We start from the raw sequence: 25508 nt of genomic DNA on the forward strand, positions 1-25508 counted from the left end.
AAATTCAATATTTCTTCTGTTACCCAAGGATTTCTACTAGCCCTCGTCTTTTTACCTACTTGGTTATCTGCTGCCTTCACTACTTCATCCCTCAAAGCTACCCATTCTTCTTCTACTGTATTTGTTTCCCCCATTCCTGTCAATTGTTCCCTTACGCTCTCCCTGAAACTCTGTACAGCCTCTGGTTCTTTCAGTGTATCCAGCTTATATCTCCTTAAGTTCCCTCCTTTTTGCAGTTTCTTCAGTTTTAATCCACAGGTCATAAGCAATAGATTGTGGTCAGAGTCCACATCTGCCCCTGGAAATGTCTTACAATTTAAAACCTGGCTCCTAAATCTCTGTCGTACCATTATATAATCTATCTGATACCTTTTACTGTATGAAAATATAATATAAACAGTCCTGTTGGAGGAACATCATACGAAAGGTTGAAAATACCGCTACAGTTGTAAGGTTCTATATATATGGAAGAATATGCCACAGCCATTAGTTAAAAGAACATACACAAGTGTCACTCCTGTTTGTAAGCTCCAAAATGAAATGGAAAGTAGCAAAACCTTACAGTCCACATTGTCAAAAACTATTATGCCAATTAATAGCTAGTAGTAACAACACCAATGTTGATGAGGTCCCATACTCCGAGGAACAAGGACACATTAAAAGTGGGGTCAGTTTAAAACCTGCTAACTAAAAGTCGACAACCAATGGAGGCTCTAACTTTTTTCATGTGACTTCCTAAACAATGATTTTTCTTTTTTTCATGTTTCATTTTAAATGTAAATCACTAATTCAGATTGTGAATGGCCTGGCTAGCGGCCCCACGTTCTTCCTACAACAGATGGCAGTACATTTGCCACTCTGGTTTACCATTTTGCTTCCTCCTTCATGTGCACCACTTTATGCTCTGCGCTCACTGGTAGCACACAGAATCTTGTACACTGCGGCGCTCGGGGTCACAGCACCAAGTATAAGTGTTCTGGTATTCTTTGCATATTTCTTTACCCAGGCAGTCGTCCATAGTGCTGTCAGGTGTCACTTTGGCATTGACTTAGGTTTTACAGCACCTAGCCCAACCGGTGGATTTTAAATTTTGTATGGAATTTTTGTTTTTGTTTTTTATGTGTATTGCTGCTTGTAAAAAAAATATCTCCCATATGTTGCTTTGCTCTCAGTTCATTGTAAAGAATGGAGGAAAAACTTCAGTTCTCAGTTCTTCATCATCACAGCTTTTGGCCATTTCAAGTAGATCATCACCACGCTTCCAAAAGCAAAATACTCATACTAACTTCAGTATTTCTTCATGTGAACTATCAACTGATAAAGCCTTCGGCTAAAATGAACAGGTGCTGCCCAAGTGATGGGAAGGATTTACTGCCTAACACATTGTGGCATGAAACTACATAGGTGCACTACTTAGTCATATGAACAGATTCCTTTGAACAATGGAGAAAATCTGAGATATACTTCTTGTGCATATCGTACATCTTGTACTCAGGTTCTTGTTTTCTGTGCTCATGCAATTGAATAAGATGGGCACTATATCAGTGAAAATTCCAGTAACCAGTGGGTTTGGTATTCAAGGGTGTACTTTTGACCAAACTTTAAATTGGGTCAGATTAAGTGACTCATTTCCTTGAAGCTGGAGCTTCAGTATTAACCTTTGGCATTTGAGGAGTGACATTTGACCTTATCTTGCTCTGTGCCATTAGAGATAGTTAACTGTCCACCAAACTATGGTTTAACACATGTCAAAATGTATGTCACTATAGAAGGTATTAACTGCACATGTGACTCAAAGCGTAATATAGATTATGAAAAGAAAAATATACTGAAGGAGATCGATGGAGGACTTTTGAACTTAGAAGTCACATGTTGTCCAATGCAATTTCAGCTTCAGTGGAATGAAGGACAATTCCACCATTGTCAAATGTAGCTTATGCTTGTCTGTATTTGCCCAGATGCTTGGTTTGGCCAAGCACACTCTTTTTGCACGTCTCTTCATAATGCCCCTTCCATTGAGAAGTAAAACACATTACTTTGTGTGACTGTGTACAAGAAACTGCATAACCTGGTAGGCTATGCTGAGCACATGTTACAGGTTTCCAAGCTCATGGCCTTGGCTCTTGCCCTCGAAATAAATTTGCGCTATTGTTCCTAGCCTATTTGCCTGTGGAATGTCTGCAAAGAAGGGAAGGAGGACAAAAGAAACTTACGGAACCTGTGAGTAGTAATGATATCCTCAGGCTGCCATTTAATCACAATGGTGTAGTGCATTCCACAGCTTGGTTGCTTCCCAATGCATGACCGTTGTTGGTTTTGTTGCTGCCATCAGGTGATGAGGAGTCTAAGCTGACCATTGGCACTATTACTTTTGAATTCACCTGTAGCAGGTGTCAAAAGGATACAAGTTCTACCTCCACTTGTGTTATTCCATTTATGCCACCAAATGTAGATGTGAGGTTTGTAAAGATTGCTACCAGAGGTGGTGAGATACTGTTCTTCTGTCAGTCAAGACGATACAATTGCTCCGTGCCCACTTGTTGCGAGTTCAGACAGCAGTGGTGGAGAACAGGGCCTAAAAGCTTGAAAAGGAAGCTGCAGTGCAGCCGCTCAACAGGAACACCAGCAGTTGTGTCAAAAACCATTATTCTCAATGAGAGTGACAATCTTACTAAAGAGGAGATGAATAGGCAGCTACATCCTGTGAGTGTGGTCTGGCTTTGAATGTCAGACAAAGTGGAGTTAGGCCTTTTTTAGCTGTTGTGTGGTTTATATTCTGTAATATTTTGCTAAGTCAGATTTTGGCTAATGTTTCACTGTTTATAGTGGCCAGCAATGTTGGGGGTTGTGAAATTTAATTGCTTTTGACTGCCATTAACAGTTGCTGTGGTCCACTCAGCATCTTTGACACAAAGCTGGCACCTCTGAAGTTACATAGGCAATCTATTCTACTACCTCCATCAAATATCTCTCCCAAATAATCTGAATAGAGCAGATAACTATAGGCTTGGACCATCCTTGGTGCCAGCCATCACAGCCCAACAGGGTATGCTAACAGCATCAGATATAAGTGTTACTAATGAGATGAGCACAACAGATATCCCTCATGAGGCTATCAACTGTCACAATAAACTACATCTCATTCAGCACACTCATATAAAATATGCCAATGCTCAACAGCAGAGTGTCACTCCTTGCACTACAGAAAAATAACTTTATTAAGTTTCCCTTTCTTTCCACAATCATATCACAATTCTTTTGAAATTGCAATGTAATCCAATAGCCAGTAGAGGTGTCACAAAAAAGTAAAGCACACCGTGGATAGCACAGTACAGCAGTTCCCCCGTTACGAGACCCGGAGGTAAGCAACCCTGGCCTAAACACTGATGTAGATGCAGTCACCTCAAACTAATTCTTTTAATCACAAGTTTCATCCAACAAAGAATTGACAGGAAACTTTGACTTGTTCATTTTCACTAGTATCTTTTTTTAAACGGAGTTTTAGGTGCTTTTCAATAGAGAGGCAGTGTGGTATTCGATTCAATTATTGTCTTCACTGGGACAATAAATTATGAAGAACCAGTACTCTGGGAGCAACTGATAAGGACTGCTTCATGGTGGTAGCAGACAGTGTGGCATGCTCAAACAATATGCACCAATCACTCTATTCTGATGGTGCTATTGACACAATGCTATATAGTGACAGTATTAATTCATCTCATTACCAGTATCACTGTAAAACTGGTCTGCAAAACAGCTCAAATGCCCATCTTTGTCTCTGTCCATGTGGTGCACAGTGCCTTTTGGAAATGTGGGAATGTGGCATCTGCCAGTTTCTCTGCATCTGGAATTTGCAAACCTTTGTGTTAAATACATCAGTTGCTTTTCACATGAATGATGTTTTCTGAACCTGTTCTACTATTTGGAGAGAGAATGTCGTGTATGGAGATACATATTATATTTAACTCTGAATACGTTCTTGGGACTGTGCAACAGGCAGATTTTAAGGAGTGCCATAAACTCTTTGCACACCATCCCCCATTTAAAAATTATCTTTGATTTTTTAATTATTATTTTTTGTAAAGAAAAGAAAAGCATATATACTGACTGGGTCAGATTTGAGTAATGGCAGTAAAAGTTATGTATTGATAATTTATTTTAGAGTCGTGGTCAAAGGTGAAACGAGGTGTTATTAGCAATCACAATTCAACAGAGGAAAATGAAGTGGATGATGCAGCCATTTTTGCAGAGCCTGTTCTCAAGTTTGAAATAGTGTCTGCGAGGACAGTAGAAAAAGAAAATGAAAAGAAACATGTGGTGAGTTTCAGAATTATAGTTTAGCTTTTTACTTCATAACAAATTTGAGTTGCAATCCTGATCACCATTGTAATTTTTTGTCCTGTAGTTGTTACTCAACTGTCAATCTAATATTACTGCTTTTGTTATCTGCTGTAGGCATACACATTAATGATTCGTAAGGATGGTGTACAACCTGATCCAAACCCTGCTGTCATCGAGCGACGTTACACAGATTTCCTTGAACTTTATGATGGATTGCGGCGAAACTTTCCAGTGTTAATGACAGGCATTCCTTTCCCCAGAAAGGTCTTGACAGGTAATGATATGTGTTTACAATCTTAACCATCAAGTGGGCATGCCTATGTACACAGTGCACCAACCACAAGTAACATTGTCTTACATCGTTCCATTGTTGTTTTACAATTGTCAGTCCTTTTGTATGCCTTCGTCATAGCTTCAGCCAATACAGAGATGAGTTGTGTTGTCATATGTCCAAGTGAGCAGCAGTAACATAAAATAAACAGCGAGGTAGGTGAGAAAAAATTTACGATCCATGCAAGAAAATGACTCAGCAGCATAATCTCACAATGGGGCAGTTATATACGAGACAATTAGTGATAAAATAAATGTTTGGCAGGGATCTGATGAACCAATACTGTTTAATGCTCCGAGCTTATTACTGAGGGGGAACAATTATATGCGGCAACAGAGTGATGCAACAAAAGCTTATTTTATTATGGTTTAATTAAACTGTGACATAGCTCATATGATATAAGTTCATTTTATCATTGTTTAATTAAGCTAAGATTAAACTGTAGTTTTGCTCAAACATGTTTGTATGACTACAGCTATTCTTTACGTGTGTGCGGAGTACGCCGTGCACCTGCTTGTGTTATGAAAATTAGTGCGCCCACTTGTGGATTAACAGACATAATTATGTTCTTACAAATATGTTAATCTCGTGAGATACATGTGTTTTTAAGAAATGACTTCTCCTCTACTTAAAGATATGTTTCACACACAAAAGGATTTAACTTTTACAAGCTATCGGAGACAGTGACTCCTTCTTCTGCCTGAAGAGTTGAAGGGGACTGGAGAGGGGTGAAGACAAAGGACTGGAGAGGTTTAGGGTAAGGGGTACAGTTCAGAAAACTCGCCAAGAACCCTAGGTCAGGGATGGATCCGGTAAGACTTACCGGATGGGATGAGAAGGAAAGAAAACCTTTTTGTGTGTATGGTCCTCTGCCAACACTTGGTGGGTAGATTTTTATCTATTCATTTACATTATATTATCAGTAATTGATTATTTTTGTTGTTATAAAGATATGTTTTGTGTGAAATAATTTATCATGCACCCCCTCCTCCTTCCTCCCCTCCCCCCACACACACATACAAACACACTGTAAATAAAATACTAAAAAGAATCTAGTCGAGGGAAAAGGACACTGCAGCATGAATGCATCAGTATTACCACAATTTTGAATTATTCTCTTATTTTCTGTTAGAGAAATTAGACTTTATTGCTGATACATTACACGCAGAAGAGAGATTTTATCAGTGTTGCTGTTGTTTGATGTGGGATTTTTCAAGCTAATGCACCACACTGTATTACTGTATTAAAAAGAAAGTTATTTATTTTTTTCAATGTGTAGTAATAACTGTTTTGGAGGTATGTTTATTAACCTATTTAAGGAAACTATAAGACTAACCTTAATTCTTAAGCATTTTTTTTGAAAAAAATAACATTTTTATTGTTAGATTACAAAGCCAGACTAAAAAAAAAATCTTAAGTTTATAAAACTGAACTGACCTTTAAAATCTCTAAAAAGCATCATGTCAACCCTCTTCTTCTTCTTCCTCTTCATCATCATCGTTGTCTTCTTCATATATAAGATGATTTTCACTGCCATCAAGAGTGTTACTTATGCCACACTTCTGGAAAGAAAGATTAGCAATAATGTTTTCCCTCACTCTAGACCATGACTGTTTTATCCATTGATACACTTGTTTGTTTGTAAGTTGTTTTGAAGCTCCCTTCGGCATTAATTCGTGTTGGGTTTCATCCATCATTCATTTCTTTAAATGGTTTGTTTATCAAAGCATCAAGAGGTTCCAGTTGTGAAGTAAGTCCTGCCAGAATAACAGCAAGCTCTGTATTTCCCTGTCTCAATTTCTCTTTCACAGATTTTTTCAATTGACTACTGACCTGGTCTTGCACAAGAAAAGAACTCTTTCTCAGTAAAGCACCTCTCCTTCTCTCCCACACTCTGTTAATCCATATTTCATACCAGCCTCATCTGTCCAACCCTTGTCATGTACGTGAGCTTCAGCACCTGACTGTGTTTCTGAAGGCATGGCATTGTTTTACACTTGAAAATGATCATTGGATTAGGTTTAATACTGTCAACACAGCATGAAAGGATAACAGGGTAGTGCATTATTTCATGTCCACTTGTTTAAAGTTACAGTTTCAGCACACTTCATGGCAATAGTTTTATTACTCGGCACGTCAAATGTCAGAGGAGTTTCGTCCATATTACTTATTTGAGTTAGCTCCACACTGGATGTCTTTTGATATGGAATAATAAAACAATAAAAAGATAATATTTCTCTTCATGCTCTTATGGCATTTTCTGAGGTATTTTGGTTTGTGTTCGCATGCTAAGCCCATGAAGCTTGATAAACCAGTAGCTCCAACCCACTCAACCCTTACAGTCTGTAAGTTCGCCTGTAACTCTAGCTTATGAGCATGTATTTGAATCATTTTTGTATTAATTCCAATGCCTTTTTGACAGAGTCTTTGAACCCATTTCAATATGTCATTTTCTAGTTTTGGCCATTTTGCATTCAGTCCTCTAATTGCACATTTTTTCCCCGTCAGTCTTTAATAGATTTTGGCTGAGAGCCAAAATGCCATTCAGCTGCTCTGTTTCCATGTTCTTCTGCATATGTCATTACTTTTAATTTATAGCCTGCATTGTATGAATACCCTTTATTTTTTTCCATTACGAAACTAGCTACTAACAAAAATATTGTACTGTTACTGGTAACACAACTCACTTTAAATTAGAGTCCACTTGCACGATAGACTGCTATGACGCCTTGTGGACTAGACAGTGTTTTGGATTTGTGATGGTGAGGCGGGAGAGAGAAGTGTTAGCAAGCTTATGAATCCCTGCAACACATGTTGGTTGCATCAGTGCAGTGCTGCTATCAATTGAATCCATTGTTACCAGATAAAGATAGGTTTCCCATGGCATCAAATATATATAGCCATTTTTTAGAGTGGTGAGAATTATAAATCAGAAACTGGGCATTTTTCTATTAATTCCTAATATAATATGCAACTGAATTTTTGAGATAATTTTTCAAAGAAAAGTGCACCTTATAATCCGTAAAATAAAGTATCTCTTTAAGATGTCTGTTGTATACTATTGTATATTACTCCCTAATAGATCGTGTCTTTTTCAATCTTTTGTTTATTTTACAATGCTTACCACTTCTGTAGCATTTGATGAATTTGATGTGCATTTGTTCTCCCATAATTTCTGTATGTGTTTCACAACAGTATGCCTCTCATATGATGAGTGTTGGTTTGCATCATCCCTTGTCAATTGATCTGTTTGTGCCAATGCATGTCTTTGTTGATCTTTGGTCATTTATCTTGTAATTTTAGCTCGTATAAACTTTATGCTATTAAAATGGCAATGGTTTGGTTGGCAGAACCTTAATGGCTACATTTCTGTTAAGTTCCTGTTAAACATACAGCTGCTACAGGATCACATAATTCACCTTTCTATGTTTATTTCATTGTAGCCAATAGACAGCTGAAAAGTGGCAGCTCGAGGGACCTTATCAAAAGTGTCAAATGATATGAGACATTGTCCATTAAAGTTATGAAATGCTTACTTAAGGTTTTCTTCAAGAAGTCCCGAAGCTACTACCGATATGAGTTATAGTACATTTCTTCATGGTATTCAGTAATTTTCGCCTATACAGGGTGAACATTAATATAACCGACAGAAAGCAGGGACGGATTCCGACTGGAAATGGAGGGAAAAAGGTTCTGTGAACAGGCGTCTGGAAATGCATTGTTACAACGGCAGATGGCACTGACAAATGAAAATTCCTCTGACTCCATGGCTTATGTTCCTGGTGTATTAAAGTATGTGTGGTAAATGCAGTGTACTCTAAGCAGGAGAATGGCTTGATATTCATGTCTGGAACAAGCCAAGATGGTGTTTGTGTACGGCCAAGCAGATGGAAATGGTCGAGAGACAGCACGGCTATACCAAAACAAGTACAGTGTGTAAACTTTTAGATGGCAGACATCTCCCTAGTCCTTAATCGGTAGAAGTCGGTAAACGTCGGGAGGCTTCGGTAGGCACGCAGTTTCGACTGCTGCCAACATTACGTAGCTGACTGTGTTGTACAAGATAGCCATTGTCGTTTGCTTCGTTTGCTCTGCATGTTTTTATTGTGCAGTTGTGCTAAACATTTTCAAAACGATTGAAGAGGCCGTTTCTGGCCCATCTCGGGAGGCCTACAGTTAGAAGGAAATCAGTATTACGTAGTGATGTTTGCAAAATTATATTGCATGTGATTGAATGCTGTGAAAGGGAAAGAGAGCAGAAAAAATTGCTTCACTCCAATTACAAATCTTCAGTGAGAGCTGCAACATACACAGGACAAAGCATGTGGTATTGGAAGATTCAAACAGTTTTCCATGAATCATTTTGAAGGAGCCCCCTATTTTGTCCGATTTACCTTATTTCATTTTTCCTTGCTACTGTATTGCTTTGTATGGAAACACCACTGGTTACTGTATTATTTCGAAACACATTCATATTACAGTACATTTCCAAATTCAAAAAAATACATGCAGTGCAGAAGGCATTTTCTTATAAATCTTTCTCTCTCCTTTAACTTAGGAAAAGAAGTGGAGAAATCGAAGTAGTGATAGATGATTTCAACCAGCATGTCATTCGCGACACGATAGCAGAATTTTATTCAGTGTGGGAATATTGTGCAGCGCCTACGAACACTGCTTCCATTTTTGCACGACAAAATAGGCTGGAAGTGGAGTATTGTCTTGCTGAGAAAAGTATTTTTGTCTATGGGATTCATATGACGTAAGGTGGAAAACAAGAGAAATGTGTTGTTAGAACGTCCAGACATCGTGCACTGGCGATCTCGTTTCATTGTTGACATGAAGAACTTCAGGGGAGCAGGCAGAGAAATATTTTATCTCGATGAATCGATCTTGATGAATCGTCGATCGATAATAACTTAACGTTTAATAAATGTTGGCAGAGGAAGGATGACTTGCATGAACAGAGTGTCGTTGGTGTTACTACATGGGGAAGTGCATTGTAGAGAAACATACATACATATAGATTTAATGTACATGACGATTTCAGTTTCATTTACGAACAACATTTGAAAGCGAGTTTTACTTCCAAGCCTTTCGTCTGCTTTCATATAAGCATGACGTGCAATTTGTAGTGCCAGCACTGCAACTGGTAGGCGTGCCTTGTCCCCTCCCCAACAGCTCCTCTCCCCTCGCCAGCCAATGCTTGCTTCCTCCTCTCCCCGCACTCCCCTCACAACTCTGCCATCTTACAGTTAACACACTGTACCATCACAGACACCAACCACATCACACAACATTTCAAGCCTTCTTTGGGTGCTTGTGTGATCATGGGTCCTTTTAGACAAGAAAAATGTACAGGGAGGCAGCGGACTGTATGTATGCCTGATTTGGAGCTTGTACTAGGGTTTGTCTCAATATCCTGCAGAACGCAATCCTCCAGATCTGATGTAAGCACAGTCTGCCACCTCCCTGCATGTTCATCTGTCTGAAAGGATCCAAGCTTGAAACGTTGTGTGATGCGGTTGTTGTCTGTGAGGCTACTTGTTTTGGTATAGCCATGCTGTCTCTCGCCCATTCCCTTCTGCTTGGCCATACACAAACACCATCTTGAATTGTTCCCAACATGAATACCAGACCATTCTGCTGCTTACAGTATATTACATCAATCACACAGCTTGCAACACACAATAAACACACGGCATGTGGTCAGAGGAACTGCCATTCGTCAGTGCCATCTGCCGTGACAATGATGCATTTCCAGACATCTGTTCATAGGAGCTTTTTTCCTCCATTGTCGATCAGGAATACATCCATGCAGTTTGTTGGTTTTATTAATGTTCACCCTGTATAAACACCCATCACTCAGCTTTCCCCAGATCCCTGCCAAAGAAAATACACATTCCTTGATGACTAGGAGCATGGTGTCAGCTACTATATCATGTTTTAACTTCTATTATTTACAGTACCACTCATTAATTTCAATAAACCATGACTGCTATCTGAAAATTCAAATATGAACAAAACTTTATTTCATCAAAAATATAATTATGTGCATGTACACACATGTAATACAACCAGAAAAAGTTTTATTTTGTTTTCATCTGTGTCCTTCCATGGATTTAATGACTGTCTCACAAACTTGAGGCATGCAGTGAATAGGTATTTGTAGCTTTCCCAAGAGATGTTCCTTGTTTGTTATGTGAACTTTACGGGTAGGTGTGTCCACATCATCACAGACCATTTCAGCAGAGTTACAGTCAGGTCTTTGGGATGGCCACACCACATTTTTCAGTACCTTTAATTCGATGTACTTCTTACAGAATGCTAAGTGATGTTTTGGCTCATTATCCTGTTGTAATGTGAACCCTTTCCCTATTAAGCATAATCAGTAAGGTTTTGTACAATACTAAGTATGCAGTGGTAGGGCTTCTAATCCATGCACCCTTCTGCTTTCACAATGTCACCAACTCTACCTCCTGCAAAACACCCCAAACCGTATAGAACACCCACCATGTTTAACTGTAGGTAGAATGCTCTGATGGGCCACCCTTTCTCCTTCTGATAGATGAACAAATGTTCTCCTCCCGGTACCAAAAATCTCAAATTTGGATTCATCTGTGAATAACACTTTCTTTCACTCTTCATGTGTCCACTTACTAGCCCATTTGAGTCTCTTCTTTATTTACATGCTTCAGAAGGAGTTTTCTCACTGCCACATATCCTTTCAAAGCAGCATAAATCGGTCTCCTCCTTACTTTTTACCATTGCAACATATATATTTTTCTTGTTAATTTCTACTAAAGCTGCATGAATTTATGCTGCTGTTTTGAACATATTTCTCTTACTGGTAATTCTGATGAACTTTTCATCATTTCTGATGAACTTATCATCATTTTTAGTTGTTTTACAAGATCATCCTGGTTGTGAGTTGTTATCTTCTGGCGGTGAAGGGTGTATTGCATTCTCCTATAGACACACCACAGTGTTTCTCAATTTTGGGCATAGATAAACCGGCTTGTCTGAGTGCTACAATTGCAGCACGTTTCTAGACAAATATCTCCATTATTGGAGCCTAAATAACTGTGTGCCCACTGTAAACTATCACTAAGGAACTGAAGTGCCGTAACCATACAGTACATAATATACCACTACTTTGAAGTACACTGCAGGAAACAACAGGGCAGTACAGAATGAAGTGGTGGAATGTGCTCTCATTTGTCATAAAAGTAAACAAATCTACTTGTTGAGGCAACTATAAGGTGTGCCCAAATGAAAAAATTATTACAGTTGCATGTACAGAAATTTTATTGACAATATTGTAATTACAGTCCATCTGGAACAGTAGAACTGTACATAAATGTCATTTATATTGATGCACCAGTTCCAGCCTGTACGAAGGGAGTAGATGGTTTCTGTGTAGAAACTCTTGGGTTGCTGACATATACAGTTATTCGCAATGTCCTGTGGTTCCTCATCACCTGTGACCTTTCTGACATTATTTTAAAGGGCTGAAGATTTACGAGTCACATGAGGCGATATCGGGGCTGTAAGGAGGATGCCTCATGAAGGTCTTCTTGGCACATAGCCCACCTCATAATGCTGAAACATCCACTGAGATTACTGCTGCAGAGGAGGTCTCTGTTTCAGTTTGGCCTACCTTGTATTTTGTATGAACACAGTACTCTTCTGAATCATATTTCACATATGAGGTGTTTGTAATTAAAGTGCAGCTACACACAGAGGTCCACTGTGGGCTGTCATTATCATATTGCAGCAAAACTTTGTAGATTATTATTAACTGCCACTTGCGCAGTTGGTTCAGTATGAGTGCTGGGGTCTTCGACAAGATGCTACAACCGCAAAATAACATGATCAGCAGTTGTTTACAGCAGTTCAGGTAGAATTTGAGCAATGTGTTCCTGTATACTGGTCTTCAGATCCGGCAGAGATCGAATGTGTCGCTTGTAAATGTGTTCTTTTAGATATCCCCAGAGTCAGAAGTCACATGGCTTCAGATCAGGCGATCTTACAAGCCAAGCATCCAGAAAATCTCTGGCGATGACATGTTAGTTGAAGGTTGCATTAAGCAGATCTTCCAGTGGGTGAGTGACATGACATGTTGCCCATCTTGCATGAAAACAGTGGTTTCCACGCACTTGCACTCTTCCAAAGCAAGAATCACATGCTGTGCAAGGAGGTCTTGATAATGTGCAGATGTCACAGTACCATGACAAGCTGTCTGGGTGCATTCTTTTAAACTAACAGATCAAGAATAGAGGTCTTGTGAATCCACACCACAAAGTTGCATACGGCAAGTGCAGTGGCTCTTTTTTTCCCAGAATGACATTTTTAATAATTTGTAATGAGCCTGGATTTAAGTCTGTCAGTTAACTGAGAAGTAGCAATGGTCCACTGTTCTCTACCCCTAATCCCACATATTCCCTAATATTACTGCAACATTTACAAGTTCGCAGCCACAGTTAGTGCTCTCTATCCATGTTCATAACTAATATGCTCAACATGTTTTCTTCAGCACTCTCTTCTTTCCATTTGGGCAGCATTGCGGAATTGATGCAGTAGCAGTGACCTTTTCACACAAATGTTCTGCAATTACAGTACAAACAATGAGAATCTTGAAGTTTTCCTGGCATAATGCATATTCCATGAAGATTTTTAATTGCAGTTGTGTGTTGTTAACATCTTGCCATTGATAGTTTGGCTGTCAACCATTTTCAGGCGAGCATTTTTACAGTGTGTAAAACTCCCCTATCTGGTTGACTGTCGAAATATCAGGACAGCAATCCTGAAACCTCATGGGATGTAAGTTATGAATGCAAAGTGCATAATTTTTTTTAAAAAAAAGAGAGAAAAAAAGAAAACACACACACACACACACACACACACACACACACACACACACACACACACAATCATCTCCAGTTAGTTTAGTACGGGCACTGATGAAATTGATATAGAGCACTCTAGGCTACATACCACCACCACCACCTTGTAAACATAGACTAACTTGTCTGAAACTGTGTGTTGCTGATACGTCTACATCTGCATCATAGCTTGCAGTGCACCTAATGGTGTGTTTTGAACTCAAATAAAGCACATCCCCCCCCCGTTTTTTGTAAATATTGGTATCTGCTATCGCTGCACTCTTCTTTTCATAAGCTGTCAAATACCTTTGGAAAAAATTAAATTGATCATTCCATTTAAAGGATTGAATTGCCTCTATTTATACTTGGGTTTATGTGGCTGAGTGATTGAATGCCAGTTTACAAATCCAAAGGTCTGGGTTGATCTCTGGTGAGTCTTTTGATTTTGATTTGGCACTTACCACATCTTTTCTTGCAATGTTTCTTATTGTGAAAATGCAAAATTTTAACGTGATTTAGAGTCCACATGAAGCTGCAGGTTTGCCCGTAACTGTCTGGGCTAGTCAGTTCAGTGGTCGGATGAAGGCTGGGATATACCATCTCCAATAGGACCATGCTTAGTCAGGTATTGTAGTGTTCAAATAAACCTTTGGTTTCATTGAAATTCCACCTTTACATTGCAGTTTTTTAAAAGTAAACCAATGGGTTGGTGATAGTGTGTCTCTGTTAAATTTCGAACCAAGATTTAAAAAATCTTTTAGTCTTACATAAATGTGAATGATACCTTTAGGTGACATGATAAACTGTGTACAAAAGGAGAAAACTAAACACATTGACAATGCAGCTTAACACAAGGACATGTTAATTCCCTCTGTAATTATTTTGGGCTTTAGTGGCCTAAAATTTGTACTTATAAGTGATAATAAATCAGAGTTTTCATTCAATGACTTTTGCTTGTTTGGTGGATAATCAGATCTGAAATTTGAATTTTGCACCCTGTCAAAGTGTGGCTAGTTTTTCCTACAACTTTTTTTGGCCAAGAAAAACTAACTGTCACACTAGGGCAGGCTTGATTCTGAAGAACTCACCAAAGGAGAGTGAACTTTCTATAGCAGGACACCTAACTACACCATTGCAAGTAAACCTTTTCTGTTTTCTTTTTTTATAAAAAATTGAATTCACATTTTTTCTTCACAATCAGTTTATCAGTGATGTCAAAACTATGAAATAAAATAAAACACACTGCATCATTTCTAGTAGTAGCTTGGTAGTGAATTTTTTATATTGGAATTGTTATTATGATGTTCCACAATTAAGTAGTCTGCCAAATTTAAGTCATAATTAACAATGAACAATGTGGTCACTGTGTACTTTACACCATTGCAATTTAGATTTAACCCTTAACTCATGAGGTGACTTTTGATCTCTGAGACCCCTATCTTTAAACTGTGATTTAAGCTGTAAATCATTTGAAAATTTAATTTATGTTATATAACACAGGAGTAGGTTTAATAATGAATAGGAAAATAGGAATGAGGGTAAACTACTACAAACAGCATAGTAAACGCATTATTGTGGCCAAGATAGATACGAAGCCCACACCTACTACAGTAGTACAAGTTTATATGCCAACTAGCTCTGCAGATGATGAAGAAATTGAAGAAATGTATGATCAAATAAAAGAAATTATTCAGATAGTGAAGGGTGACGAAAATTTAATAGTCATGGGTGACTGGAATTCGGTAGTAGGAAAAGGGAGAGAAGGAAACATAGTAGGTGAATATGGACTGGGGCTAAGAAATAAAAGAGGAAGCCGCCTGGTAGAATTTTGCTCAGAGCACAACTTAATCATAGGTAACACTTGGTTCAAGAATCATAAAAGAAGGCTGTATACATGGAAGAAGCCTGGAGATACTGACAGGTTTCAGATAGATTATATAATGGTATGACAGAGATTTAGGAACCAGGTTTTAAATTGTAAGACATTTCCAGGGGCAGATGTGGACTCTGACCACAATCTGTTGGTTATGACCTGTAGATTAAAACTGAAGAAACTGCAAAAAGGTGGGAATTTAAGGAGATGGGACCTGGATAAACTAAAAGAACCAGAGGTTGTACGGAGTTTCAAGGAGAGCATAAGGGAGCAATTGACAGGAATGGGGGAAAGAAATACAATAGAAGAAGAATGGGTAGCTTTGAGGGATGAAGCAGTGAAGGAAGCAGAGGTTCAAGTAGGTAAAGAGACGAGGGCTAGTAGAAATCCTTGGGTAACAGAAGAAATATTGAATTTATTTGATGAAAGGAGAAAATATAAAAATGCAGTAAATGAAGCAGGCAAAAAGGAATACAAACGTCTCAAAAATGAGATCGACAGGAAGTGCAAAATCGCTAAGCAGGACAAATGTAAGGATGTAGAGGCTTATCTCACTAGGGGTAAGATAGATACTGCCTACAGGAAAATTAAAGAGACCTTTGGAGAAAAGAGGACCACTTGTATGAATATTAAGAGCTCAGATGGAAACCCAGTTCTAACCAAAGAAGGGAAAGCAGATAGGTGAAAGGAGTATATAGAGGGTCTATTCCATACGCGATGTACTTGAGGACAATATTATGGAAATGGAAGAGGATGTGGATGAAGAAGAAATGGGAGATACAATACTGCGTGAAGAGTTTGACAGACCACTGAAAGACCTGAGTCGAAACAAGGCCCCTTGAGTAGACAACATTCCATTGGAACTCTACTGACTGCCTTGGGAGAGCCAGTCCTGACAAAACTCTACCATCTGGTGAGCAAGATGTATGAGACAGGTGAAATACCCTCAGACTTCAAGAAGAATATAATAATTCCAATCCTAAAGAAAGCAGGTGTTGACAGATGTGAAAATTACCGAACTATCAGTTTAATAAGTCACAGCTGCAAAATACTAACGCGAGTTCTTTACAGATGAATGGAAAAACTAGTAGAAGCCAAACTCGGGGAAGATCAGTTTGGATTCCGTAGAAATGTTGGAACACGTGAGGCAATACTGACCCTACGACTTATCTTAGAAGCTAGATTAAGGAAGGGCAAACCTACGTTTCTAGCATTTGTAGACTTAGAGAAAGCTTTTGACAATGTTGACTGGAATACTCTCTTCCAAATTCTGAAGGTTGCAGGGTTAAAATACAGGGAGCAAAAGGCTATTTACAATTTGTACAGAAACCAGATGGCAGTTATAAGAGTCGAGGGACGTGAAAGGCAAGCAGTGGTTGGGAAGGGAGTGAGACAGGGCTGTAGTCTATCCCCGATGTTATTCAATCTGTATATTGAGCAAGCAGTAAAGGAAACAAAAGAAAAATTCGGAGTAGGTATTAAAATCCATGGAGAAGAAATAAAAACTTTGAGGTCCGCCGATGACATCGTAATTCTGTCAGAGACAGCAAAGGACTTGGAAGAGCAGTTGAACGGAATGGATAGTGTCTTGAAAGGAGGATATAAGATGAACATCAACAAAAGCAAAACGAGGATAATGGAATGTAGTCGAATTATGTCGGGTGATGCTGAGGGAATTAGATTAGGAAATGAGACACTTAAAGTAGTAAAGGAGTTTTGCTATTTGGGAGCAAAATAACTGATGATGGTCGAAGTGGAGAGGGTATAAAATGTAGACTGGCAATGGCAAGGAAAGCGTTTCTGAAGAAGAGAAGTTTGTTAACATCGAGTATAAATTTAAGTGTCAGGAAGTCATTTTTGAACGTATTTGTATGGAGTGTGGCCATGTATGGAAGTGAATCATGTACGATAAATAGTTTGGACAAGAAGAGAATAGAAGCTTTCGAAATGTGGCGCTACAGAAGAATGCTGAAGATTAGATGGATAGATCACATAACTAATGAGGAAGTATTGAATCGGATTGGGGAGAAGAGAAGTTTGTGGCACAAAAACAGGTGCATAGTTGACAAGGTGTGGTGTAAGAGACCCCATCACATGTCAACAACAATCAAATGAGGCAATAATGCAACTGACAATAATAATTTGTAGAGTTGGTGATTAAAAGAGGGTAGCTGGTGTATTAAATCATTCCGCCGTTACTGACCTGTGAGAGCGACTTGGAAAACTCTGGCATGATCTGAGAGACCACACTTCATGAGTTAAGGGTTAAGCTTGGCACTGTATTATATACAGCCATTACATAAAATACAGTTACAAAATATTAAAATGAGGTATGACTCTTCTAAATTTAAAAACTATTACGATGCGTTGGCCACATTTTGTATAGACTTAAATCATATGATGTTACATCAGAGTATAGATGAAACATTCAATATCATCATACAAGGACTAAAACAACAAGGCAATGACTGTCAGTCATACCATCACATACTAGGTTCTTAGCCACAAATTCATGAACAGCCTAGAGAACCAGGTCTTCAGACATACAATAAAACAACAAAATACAAAGTTATATACTGGTACTGTTATTGCTATAATATGTGTGATTGATGAACCATATACACACGTAAAACATGATGAAATAAATAATTTACATCCTAAAATTCATTTCACATTAGAAACAGATAACACACTAAATTTTATGGATCTCAACACACAAAGAATAAACAATACGCATGATTTCACAGTATATAGGAAACCCACAACCACAAGCACCACCACTATTCATAGTCAATCAAACCACCCTTGATGACCAAGCAAGCAAGCTTCAGATTCATGTAAAGATTAAACAGAACACTCATAAACAAACAAATTTGCACGCAGGAATTAAATACACTATAAAAAAGCAGTGGAGTTTGTAAGCAGATAAGTAATGGGCAGGCCACATGCACATAAAGTGGCCCCTAGATGCTCAATAATATTGCACAATAGTATTTTGCAATATTATTGATGCTGCCCCTAAATTGCTCAATAATATCGTACAATGGTTCTGTGAATTGGGATGTTGGATGATAAAGACGCTGCTGCTGTGATGATGGCTCTATTTTGTTATAAGCAGAAAAGAAAGGTGGATGAAAACTTTGTACAAGGGCCGTTAAAGATCATTCATCTAAAATTGTGGAGAGAATTGAGGCTGGGAGGGAGGGGGGGGGGATTGTCATACATTTGAAATTTGATACATTGGCATCTCCATACATAGGCACTCTGTTTTTGTACTCATTTGCTGATACACCTCACAATGCTGGCTATAACTTATACATTTCAATGCACTCTAATAATAATGCTCAGTCGTCCTATTTTGAACGCATTTTCTACACAACAGAAAACCTAACTTTCTTGGTCTGTGTAGTGTGCGAGAGACTGTCAGTGTCAAGGATATTGTTAATACTGCCCAGAGACAGCATAATATTTCTGGGCAGTGCAATATATTTCCAAAGTTTTGAAGTTCCCCATGTTGTTGCACAACCTTTCAATCTCACACCTAGGCGGTCAATTTTGTTGAGTATCCAGGAAAGATTGTCATTTTTGTTGATCATCTAGTGGCCCATTTTGACCTTGCACAGCAACAACAACAATAACAATATTAAACAACTCATGTCACACACACACACACACACACACACACACACACACACACACACACACAGTGACCACACAAAGGGTACAGGCGAGCAAAACCCATGCACAAAACAAAATGGCACACACTTCACCTACAATAATAAAATAATTCATATACAGACACAACAGAGAAGAAATTCAGGCCACAGAAATGCCCACAGATAAATTCAATCCAGCAGGCTTACAGGTTTTTAAGTGGAAGTCTCATCAGTCAGTATATCTAGGGTAAACATGCAAGAATTTTCAGACAAGATACGCAGAACGTCTCAGAGCTCTATAAAGTAACAGCTCTAATAGCACATTTGCTGTTCACTTAATAACGTACAACCACTACCCACCTAAATAGAAAATTGCTAAATACTAAATCCAGCATCAAACCATACTAAAAATCTGACAATAGAATACACACACACACACACACACACACACACACACACACACACACACACACACACACACACACACACAGAGAGAGAGAGAGAGAGAGAGAGAGAGAGAGAGAGAGAGAGAGAGAGAGGGGAAGTAGTAAACGAAGTTCATATTTTGTACCAAAATTATATGAAAAGAACTGACACACATAAACACCGTGTTTCACGAAGTGAAAAAGGGTAACTTGTGAGTGAAGTTCTACAAAAGCATAAAGTGTGTTTGTCTGTGTACCTCCGAAACAGTTGAGAACAGATATTTTGAAAGTAACTGTAACTAATCACAAAATATTTTCGCACAGCAAAATTACATTTATAGATAAAGTGATTTGTTAACAAGACAACCAAATTCACAGTATTCTCATGTAATTGGTGATCACAAGCAATCGATATGCTATAATGAAAAGTGTCCTACAGAGCCCAACAGTGTAGAAAAGTTAAGGTAATAACAACAACAGACAAAAACTGTTTTAGGTGTAATTTCATTACAATGATTGTAACTTAAAACAAGTTGACATTTTACAAAACTGAATTAATGTACCCACCGATGGTGGCATAAAAGTAATAACACACATTTGGGCTTTATTTAAAAAAAATGGCTGTTTGCATAATATGTGGACCTGAAACCCGGTAATTTTTGTTTGTGAACATGGCTACTGCTAGAGCTTCAAAACCAAATAATAAACCAATTTGAATTTTTATTATGTGCCAAGAAATTTTGATTTTTGCCCTGAATGAAAGAGTGCAATGATTGAGAAGAAGGACTCATATTTTGGAGAAGAGGGATTAAAGTCTTAGTCCGACAGTTCTGATTCACTTTTTCCATGCTTCATCTTAATCACTTCAGGAGAATGTAAGGAAAGTTCCTTTAGTGATGTCATGGCTGATTCCCTACCTCAGCCATGTCAAGTTCAGCTGGTGTTCCTACTCTAATGACCTTGATGTTAACAGATAGAAAACTATTATGGTCAAATGCTTAAGAATGATTGTTAAGTTATCGAATCCTGTGATGGTAGGCAAAAGCAGTAGTTTGCTATGGGTTATGAAGTTTGGGTAAAACCTAATAAAATATGCAATGTGCCAGTTTGAAAATGAATGGCTTAAATATGACAAGCCATTGGCAGTAAACAATAAATGCATCTGTATTTAATTTCTTTTGAGCTTTCCAGGTGTAGTTAAGTGGATGTGAGATATTTCTTAAGCGACAGTGCTCAGAAATGTGTGAATTTTTCCCTCAGAACAGGTAACATTGAAATAGATTACTTATTTGAGTAAAAAAAAGGTCCTGTACGGAATGCAAAATTTGTTTTCAGAAGTTTGGTGTGATCTCATTATAGACAAGTTACAAACAAACTTATTGTTGGTTTTTAGCCGGCTGATTGCTTTCAGCATGGGTCGAGAGAAATCTGCTGTAGTGCATATTGTGTTAAATGATAATGTATGTCTTTCAAAAATGGTGACTTGTAATAAACAGACAGGGGAGCAAAACAGAGGGGAGTTTATTCTTTTTTCCCCCTTGTGCACAAAGAGACTTCAAAAAGTAAATTTCAGATGATGTCCCCCACTAAGACCAGCACATAGCAAGAGTGGTGCATTGTCAGAAGAGAGTACATGTTGTGGTTTCCTGCAGAAACAGTTCTACTGCAGTACGGATAATGGCTGAAATACTGCAACAAGTGGAAACAACTCCAAAATTGAAGTACACAGAACAGAATGATTCTTGTATGAAAAGCATCTAAATTGTAGACAGATGCACAACAAATTGTAGTCATATGTGGACCAAACACAATTTTACATCCAGCTGTAGTGAAATGGTGCCATCAACTTAACAACTTGACTAAGGCTTCACATGCATGTGTCATGCTGACAGCGACAGTGTCCAGGCAGTCGAAGAAATGATTCACAATAGCCACAGATTTTCTGACAATGAGGACATTCATGCATCAGTTTTTGAATGTCTCTGTGACCAAAGAGTAAATTTCTACCATCAAGATTGTGAATGATTGATAGAATGTTTCAACCATTGTTTACAGACTGTTGGAAAATAGTGTTATGTATCTGTGTCACTTTAAAGTGTAATGCACCATTCAGTAGAAGCTACTGTGACTGTCATTAGAATGTTGAACTTACCGTTTGAAATCCCTGTGTACTATAGTGTATTAAAAGTTCTGATCTTTATGTATATTTTCATTATCTCCCTCCGTTTTTTTTTTTTTTTTTAGGTAATTTGAATCCTAGTCTCATATCTGCCCGAAGTTCAGGATTTGAGGCTTTATTGGAACATATAGGTCGTGAAACACAGTTGAGAGAGTCTGCTGCCCTCATGAACTTCTTACAGAATAGGGAAGAGGCAGAAGCTCGACATTGGATGCAAGCTCAGCAGTATGACCAAGCTGTCCCCCTTCTTGAAAACATCTTCAGATTGCTCAATAAATTGTACACTGACAGGTATGTATAATTATCTCAAATACTAAACTTCTTTTTTACTGAAATCACTAAATGGAAGAGACATAGTCCAAAGATCCAAATGAAGAGTAGAACATTGAGTCTGCAGCTAGTAGTTAGTGGTGCAATTCATATTGAAGTCATGTTCATGTGTTCAGCTGGTGGTCAACTCGTATTACGTAGCTGGTAAACAGGGGTTAGATATACTATTGGAAAGTTAGCATAGTGTAATGATAATGATTAATTAAATAATGATACATGGAAAAAGGGTGAAATAGTCATCAACTAAAATGAGGACTAAATTAAAGGAGGATGGTGATAAGATAGATGGAATGAACAATGAAAATCAAGAAAAAGACAAATGTTAACTAGGAATGATTTGTAAAGGGAGGAAATCATTGCAAAATGTTTGTAATTCTCTCCACAAAATAGCAAAAACACAAGATGCACTAAAGAGAGTTTTCTGTCACAAAGTCCAAAGGATGCAATATCTGAGGTAAGGGGAGAGAGTTATCATTCTGATGTAAAAGTGTACTCCTAGTCTTCCATATACTACTCCCAGTTCTGTATGTACAAATTAAGACCTGTAGTTATAAAATTGTGGTTTATCTAAAATGGAAAAATGCAAATGAAATGTGAAGGAAAAAGGTTAAACATATCGTGCTTCTGGCACTTAAAATCTGCCATTGTATTTATTAATTTTTTTTTAAACACGTATGGTGCTGGTCTCATAGATAGCTGCCATTATTTATGAACTGGCTGAAGTCTGTGGTTTCCAGGAAGGTCCAACTTGTGTGTAGAAATCTGTTGCTGGAATTTCAAAACATTGTCTGGTATATTGGTCTTTCTACTTCAACTCACTAATTTTCATATTGCTGGCGTTAAAATTAAATACACTGATTAAACTTTATTTCAGTAGTTTTTATTCACGAAATTTTCTCAGGCTTCGAGCCACATCCAGTTGTTTAAAATCCACAAGCTTTCGGCTGAGTTTTCCTCAGCCATTGTCAAGTGGTGGCGTGGCTGGAAGCCCGAGAATATTTTACCAGTATATATCAGTCTGAAACTATGCATTCGTATAGTAGTTTTTATTGCCAAAAATACATAAGCAATCATGTGTTCTTTCTGTTTGTATTTCCTTTACAGCCAGTTTATGCACTCTTATGAGATGTCCTTTCTGTCAGCCTTCTCTGCGAATTTTTTTTTCACTTTCACTGCATACCACATACCTTCATCAGAATCATTCATAACAACAAAATCTGTAAAAATATTAACAATAAAGATATTCAGCAACTTAGCTCCAAACAAATCTAGACTTACACTATTTGCAGGCGACATGTAATCTGGATTATTGTCAAACATAGAGAGAAAGTGGCGGTCATCTAATGGCTACAAAGCAAGCAACAGTGACAAAGGCTTTAGTAGCGATGAACCAAATATTGAGAGAGTCATAAATATATGTTTGATGCCAAGGAAAATCATTGTAACTGGCACAACGTAGTATGCTGGTAATTCCCAATTCCTGCAGTCTCCGTAATTTTATGTCAGATGCACAATTAAGTATATGTGTGTGACACAATACAGTTTAGAGGAAAACTGAGTCTTTTGTTTCAACACTTTCATGTGGTCACTATTTTTTATCGGACACGATGGTAGTAGTTTGTTTTAGGTATATTTGCATTAAATAACCTTTGTAATTACCCTATGTTTTATTACATCAATTTTCAGCATGGAAGGAACAAAATCATTTTCCTCTGCGCACGTATCCCTTCAATTATGGTGCCTTGTGATCATAAGATAAATATAATATTGCAGCTGTTGACCGTCTGAAAGAAAATAGTAAAAGATAATCTTCTCTGTTACAAATAAAGGGGAGCTGGGTCATAAATAATGATTTTAGTTAACTACTACTTTTGTTTTTTAGCAGTTTTCAGAAAATATCTTTGCAAATTATTTAGAAGCAAAATTGCAGTGGTCATTACTTTTCAGATACTCACACTTCAAAAAAAGTTTGACATCACTCCGGTCCCAGAACACCTGAAGATAGATGTTGACTGTGGCTATTGTATCACAGACACAGTCCCTTTGACTGTTCAGAGATGTCACTAAATCCACCCAAAGATGTAAACAACCATGCATTAGCAGCACCTACTAGATGGAGAGGGTCCAACAGCCCATGAGTTCCAGTCATTCCACCAGGAAGGAGGTATACGGCTAGTGTTGTCTGTAGTTCATCCATGCCTAGATGGTCAACACCGTAGTTCGATCACATCCCCATTATTACTTTGTGCCGGGAAGGGCTCTCAACAAGGGAAGTGTCCAGGCGTTTCGGAGTTAACCAAAGCGATGTTGTTCGGACATGTAGGAGATAAAAGAGAGACAGGAACTGTTGATGACATGGTCGCTCATGCCGCCCAAGGGCTATTACTGCATTAGATGATCGCTACCTGAGGATTATGGCTCAGAGGAACCCTGACAGCAACGCCACCATGTTGAATAATGCTTTTTGTGCAGCCACAGGATGTCGTGTTATGATTCAAACTGTGCGCAATAGGCTGCATGATGCTTAACTTCACTTCCAACATCCATGGCGAGGTCCATCTTTGCAACTATGGCACCATGCAGTGCGGTACAGTTCTCTTCACCGATGAGTGTCGCATATGCCTACAACCAGACAATCGTTGGAGATGTGTTTGGAGGCAATCCAGTCAGGCTGCACGCCTTTGATACACTGTCCAGCGAGTGTAGCAAGGTGGCTGTTCCCTGCTGTTTTGGGGTGGCATAATGTGGGGCCAACACACACCGCTGGTGGTTGTGCAAGGCACCGAACGTCTGTACGATATGTGAATGCCATCCTCTGACTGATAGTGCAACTATATCGGCAGCATATTAGTGAGGCATTCGTCATCATGGACAACAATTTGTGCCCCCATCGTGCCCATCTTGTGAATGACTTGCTTCAGGATAACGACATCATTCAACTAAAATGACCAACATGTTCTCCAAGCATGAGACCAATCGAACATGCCTGGGATAGATTTATAAGGGCTGTTTATGGATGACATGACCCACCAACCACTCTGATGGATCTTTGCCGAATTGCCGTTGAGGAGTGGGACAATCTGGACCAACAGTGCCTTCATGAACTTGTGGATAGTACGCAGTGATGAATACAGTCATGCATCATTGCAAGAGGACATGCCACTGGGTATTAGAGGTACCGCTGTGTACAGCAATGTGGATGACCACCTCTGGTCTTGCTGTATGGTGATAAATCATGCAGTGTGTGGTTTTCATGAGTAATAAAAAGGGCAGAAATGAAGTTTATGCTGATCTCTATTCCAATTTTCTGTACAGGTTCCAGAACTCTGGGAACTGAGGTGATGCAGAACTTTTTTGGATGTGTGTATTTAGGTAGTTAAACTTTTGAGAAACTGCAAGCTCTTTGATGGATTCTGAAGTACAGATCATAACTTTATATTGTTCAATGATAGAAAGTGCTTTGCTTCAACTATATATAATCTGTCACAAAT

At 38.4% G+C, this 25508-nt stretch overlaps 1 protein-coding gene across 2 annotated transcripts in view; it reads left to right on the plus strand.

Annotated features, from left to right (window-relative positions):
- The window catches only part of LOC126336965 (sorting nexin-21), a 69510-nt gene that overhangs the window by 35438 nt on the left and 8564 nt on the right, over window positions 1-25508 (plus strand). For both annotated transcript variants that reach the window (XM_050001173.1, XM_050001172.1), the window contains exons 3-5: window positions 4163-4317; window positions 4456-4615; window positions 21753-21978. In XM_050001173.1, the coding sequence (XP_049857130.1) occupies window positions 4163-4317; window positions 4456-4615; window positions 21753-21978 (541 nt within the window). The remainder of the gene's footprint in view (window positions 1-4162; window positions 4318-4455; window positions 4616-21752; window positions 21979-25508) is intronic.

Source organism: Schistocerca gregaria, chromosome 2 (genome assembly GCF_023897955.1).
Source record: "Schistocerca gregaria isolate iqSchGreg1 chromosome 2, iqSchGreg1.2, whole genome shotgun sequence".
NCBI lineage: Eukaryota > Metazoa > Arthropoda > Insecta > Orthoptera > Acrididae > Schistocerca > Schistocerca gregaria.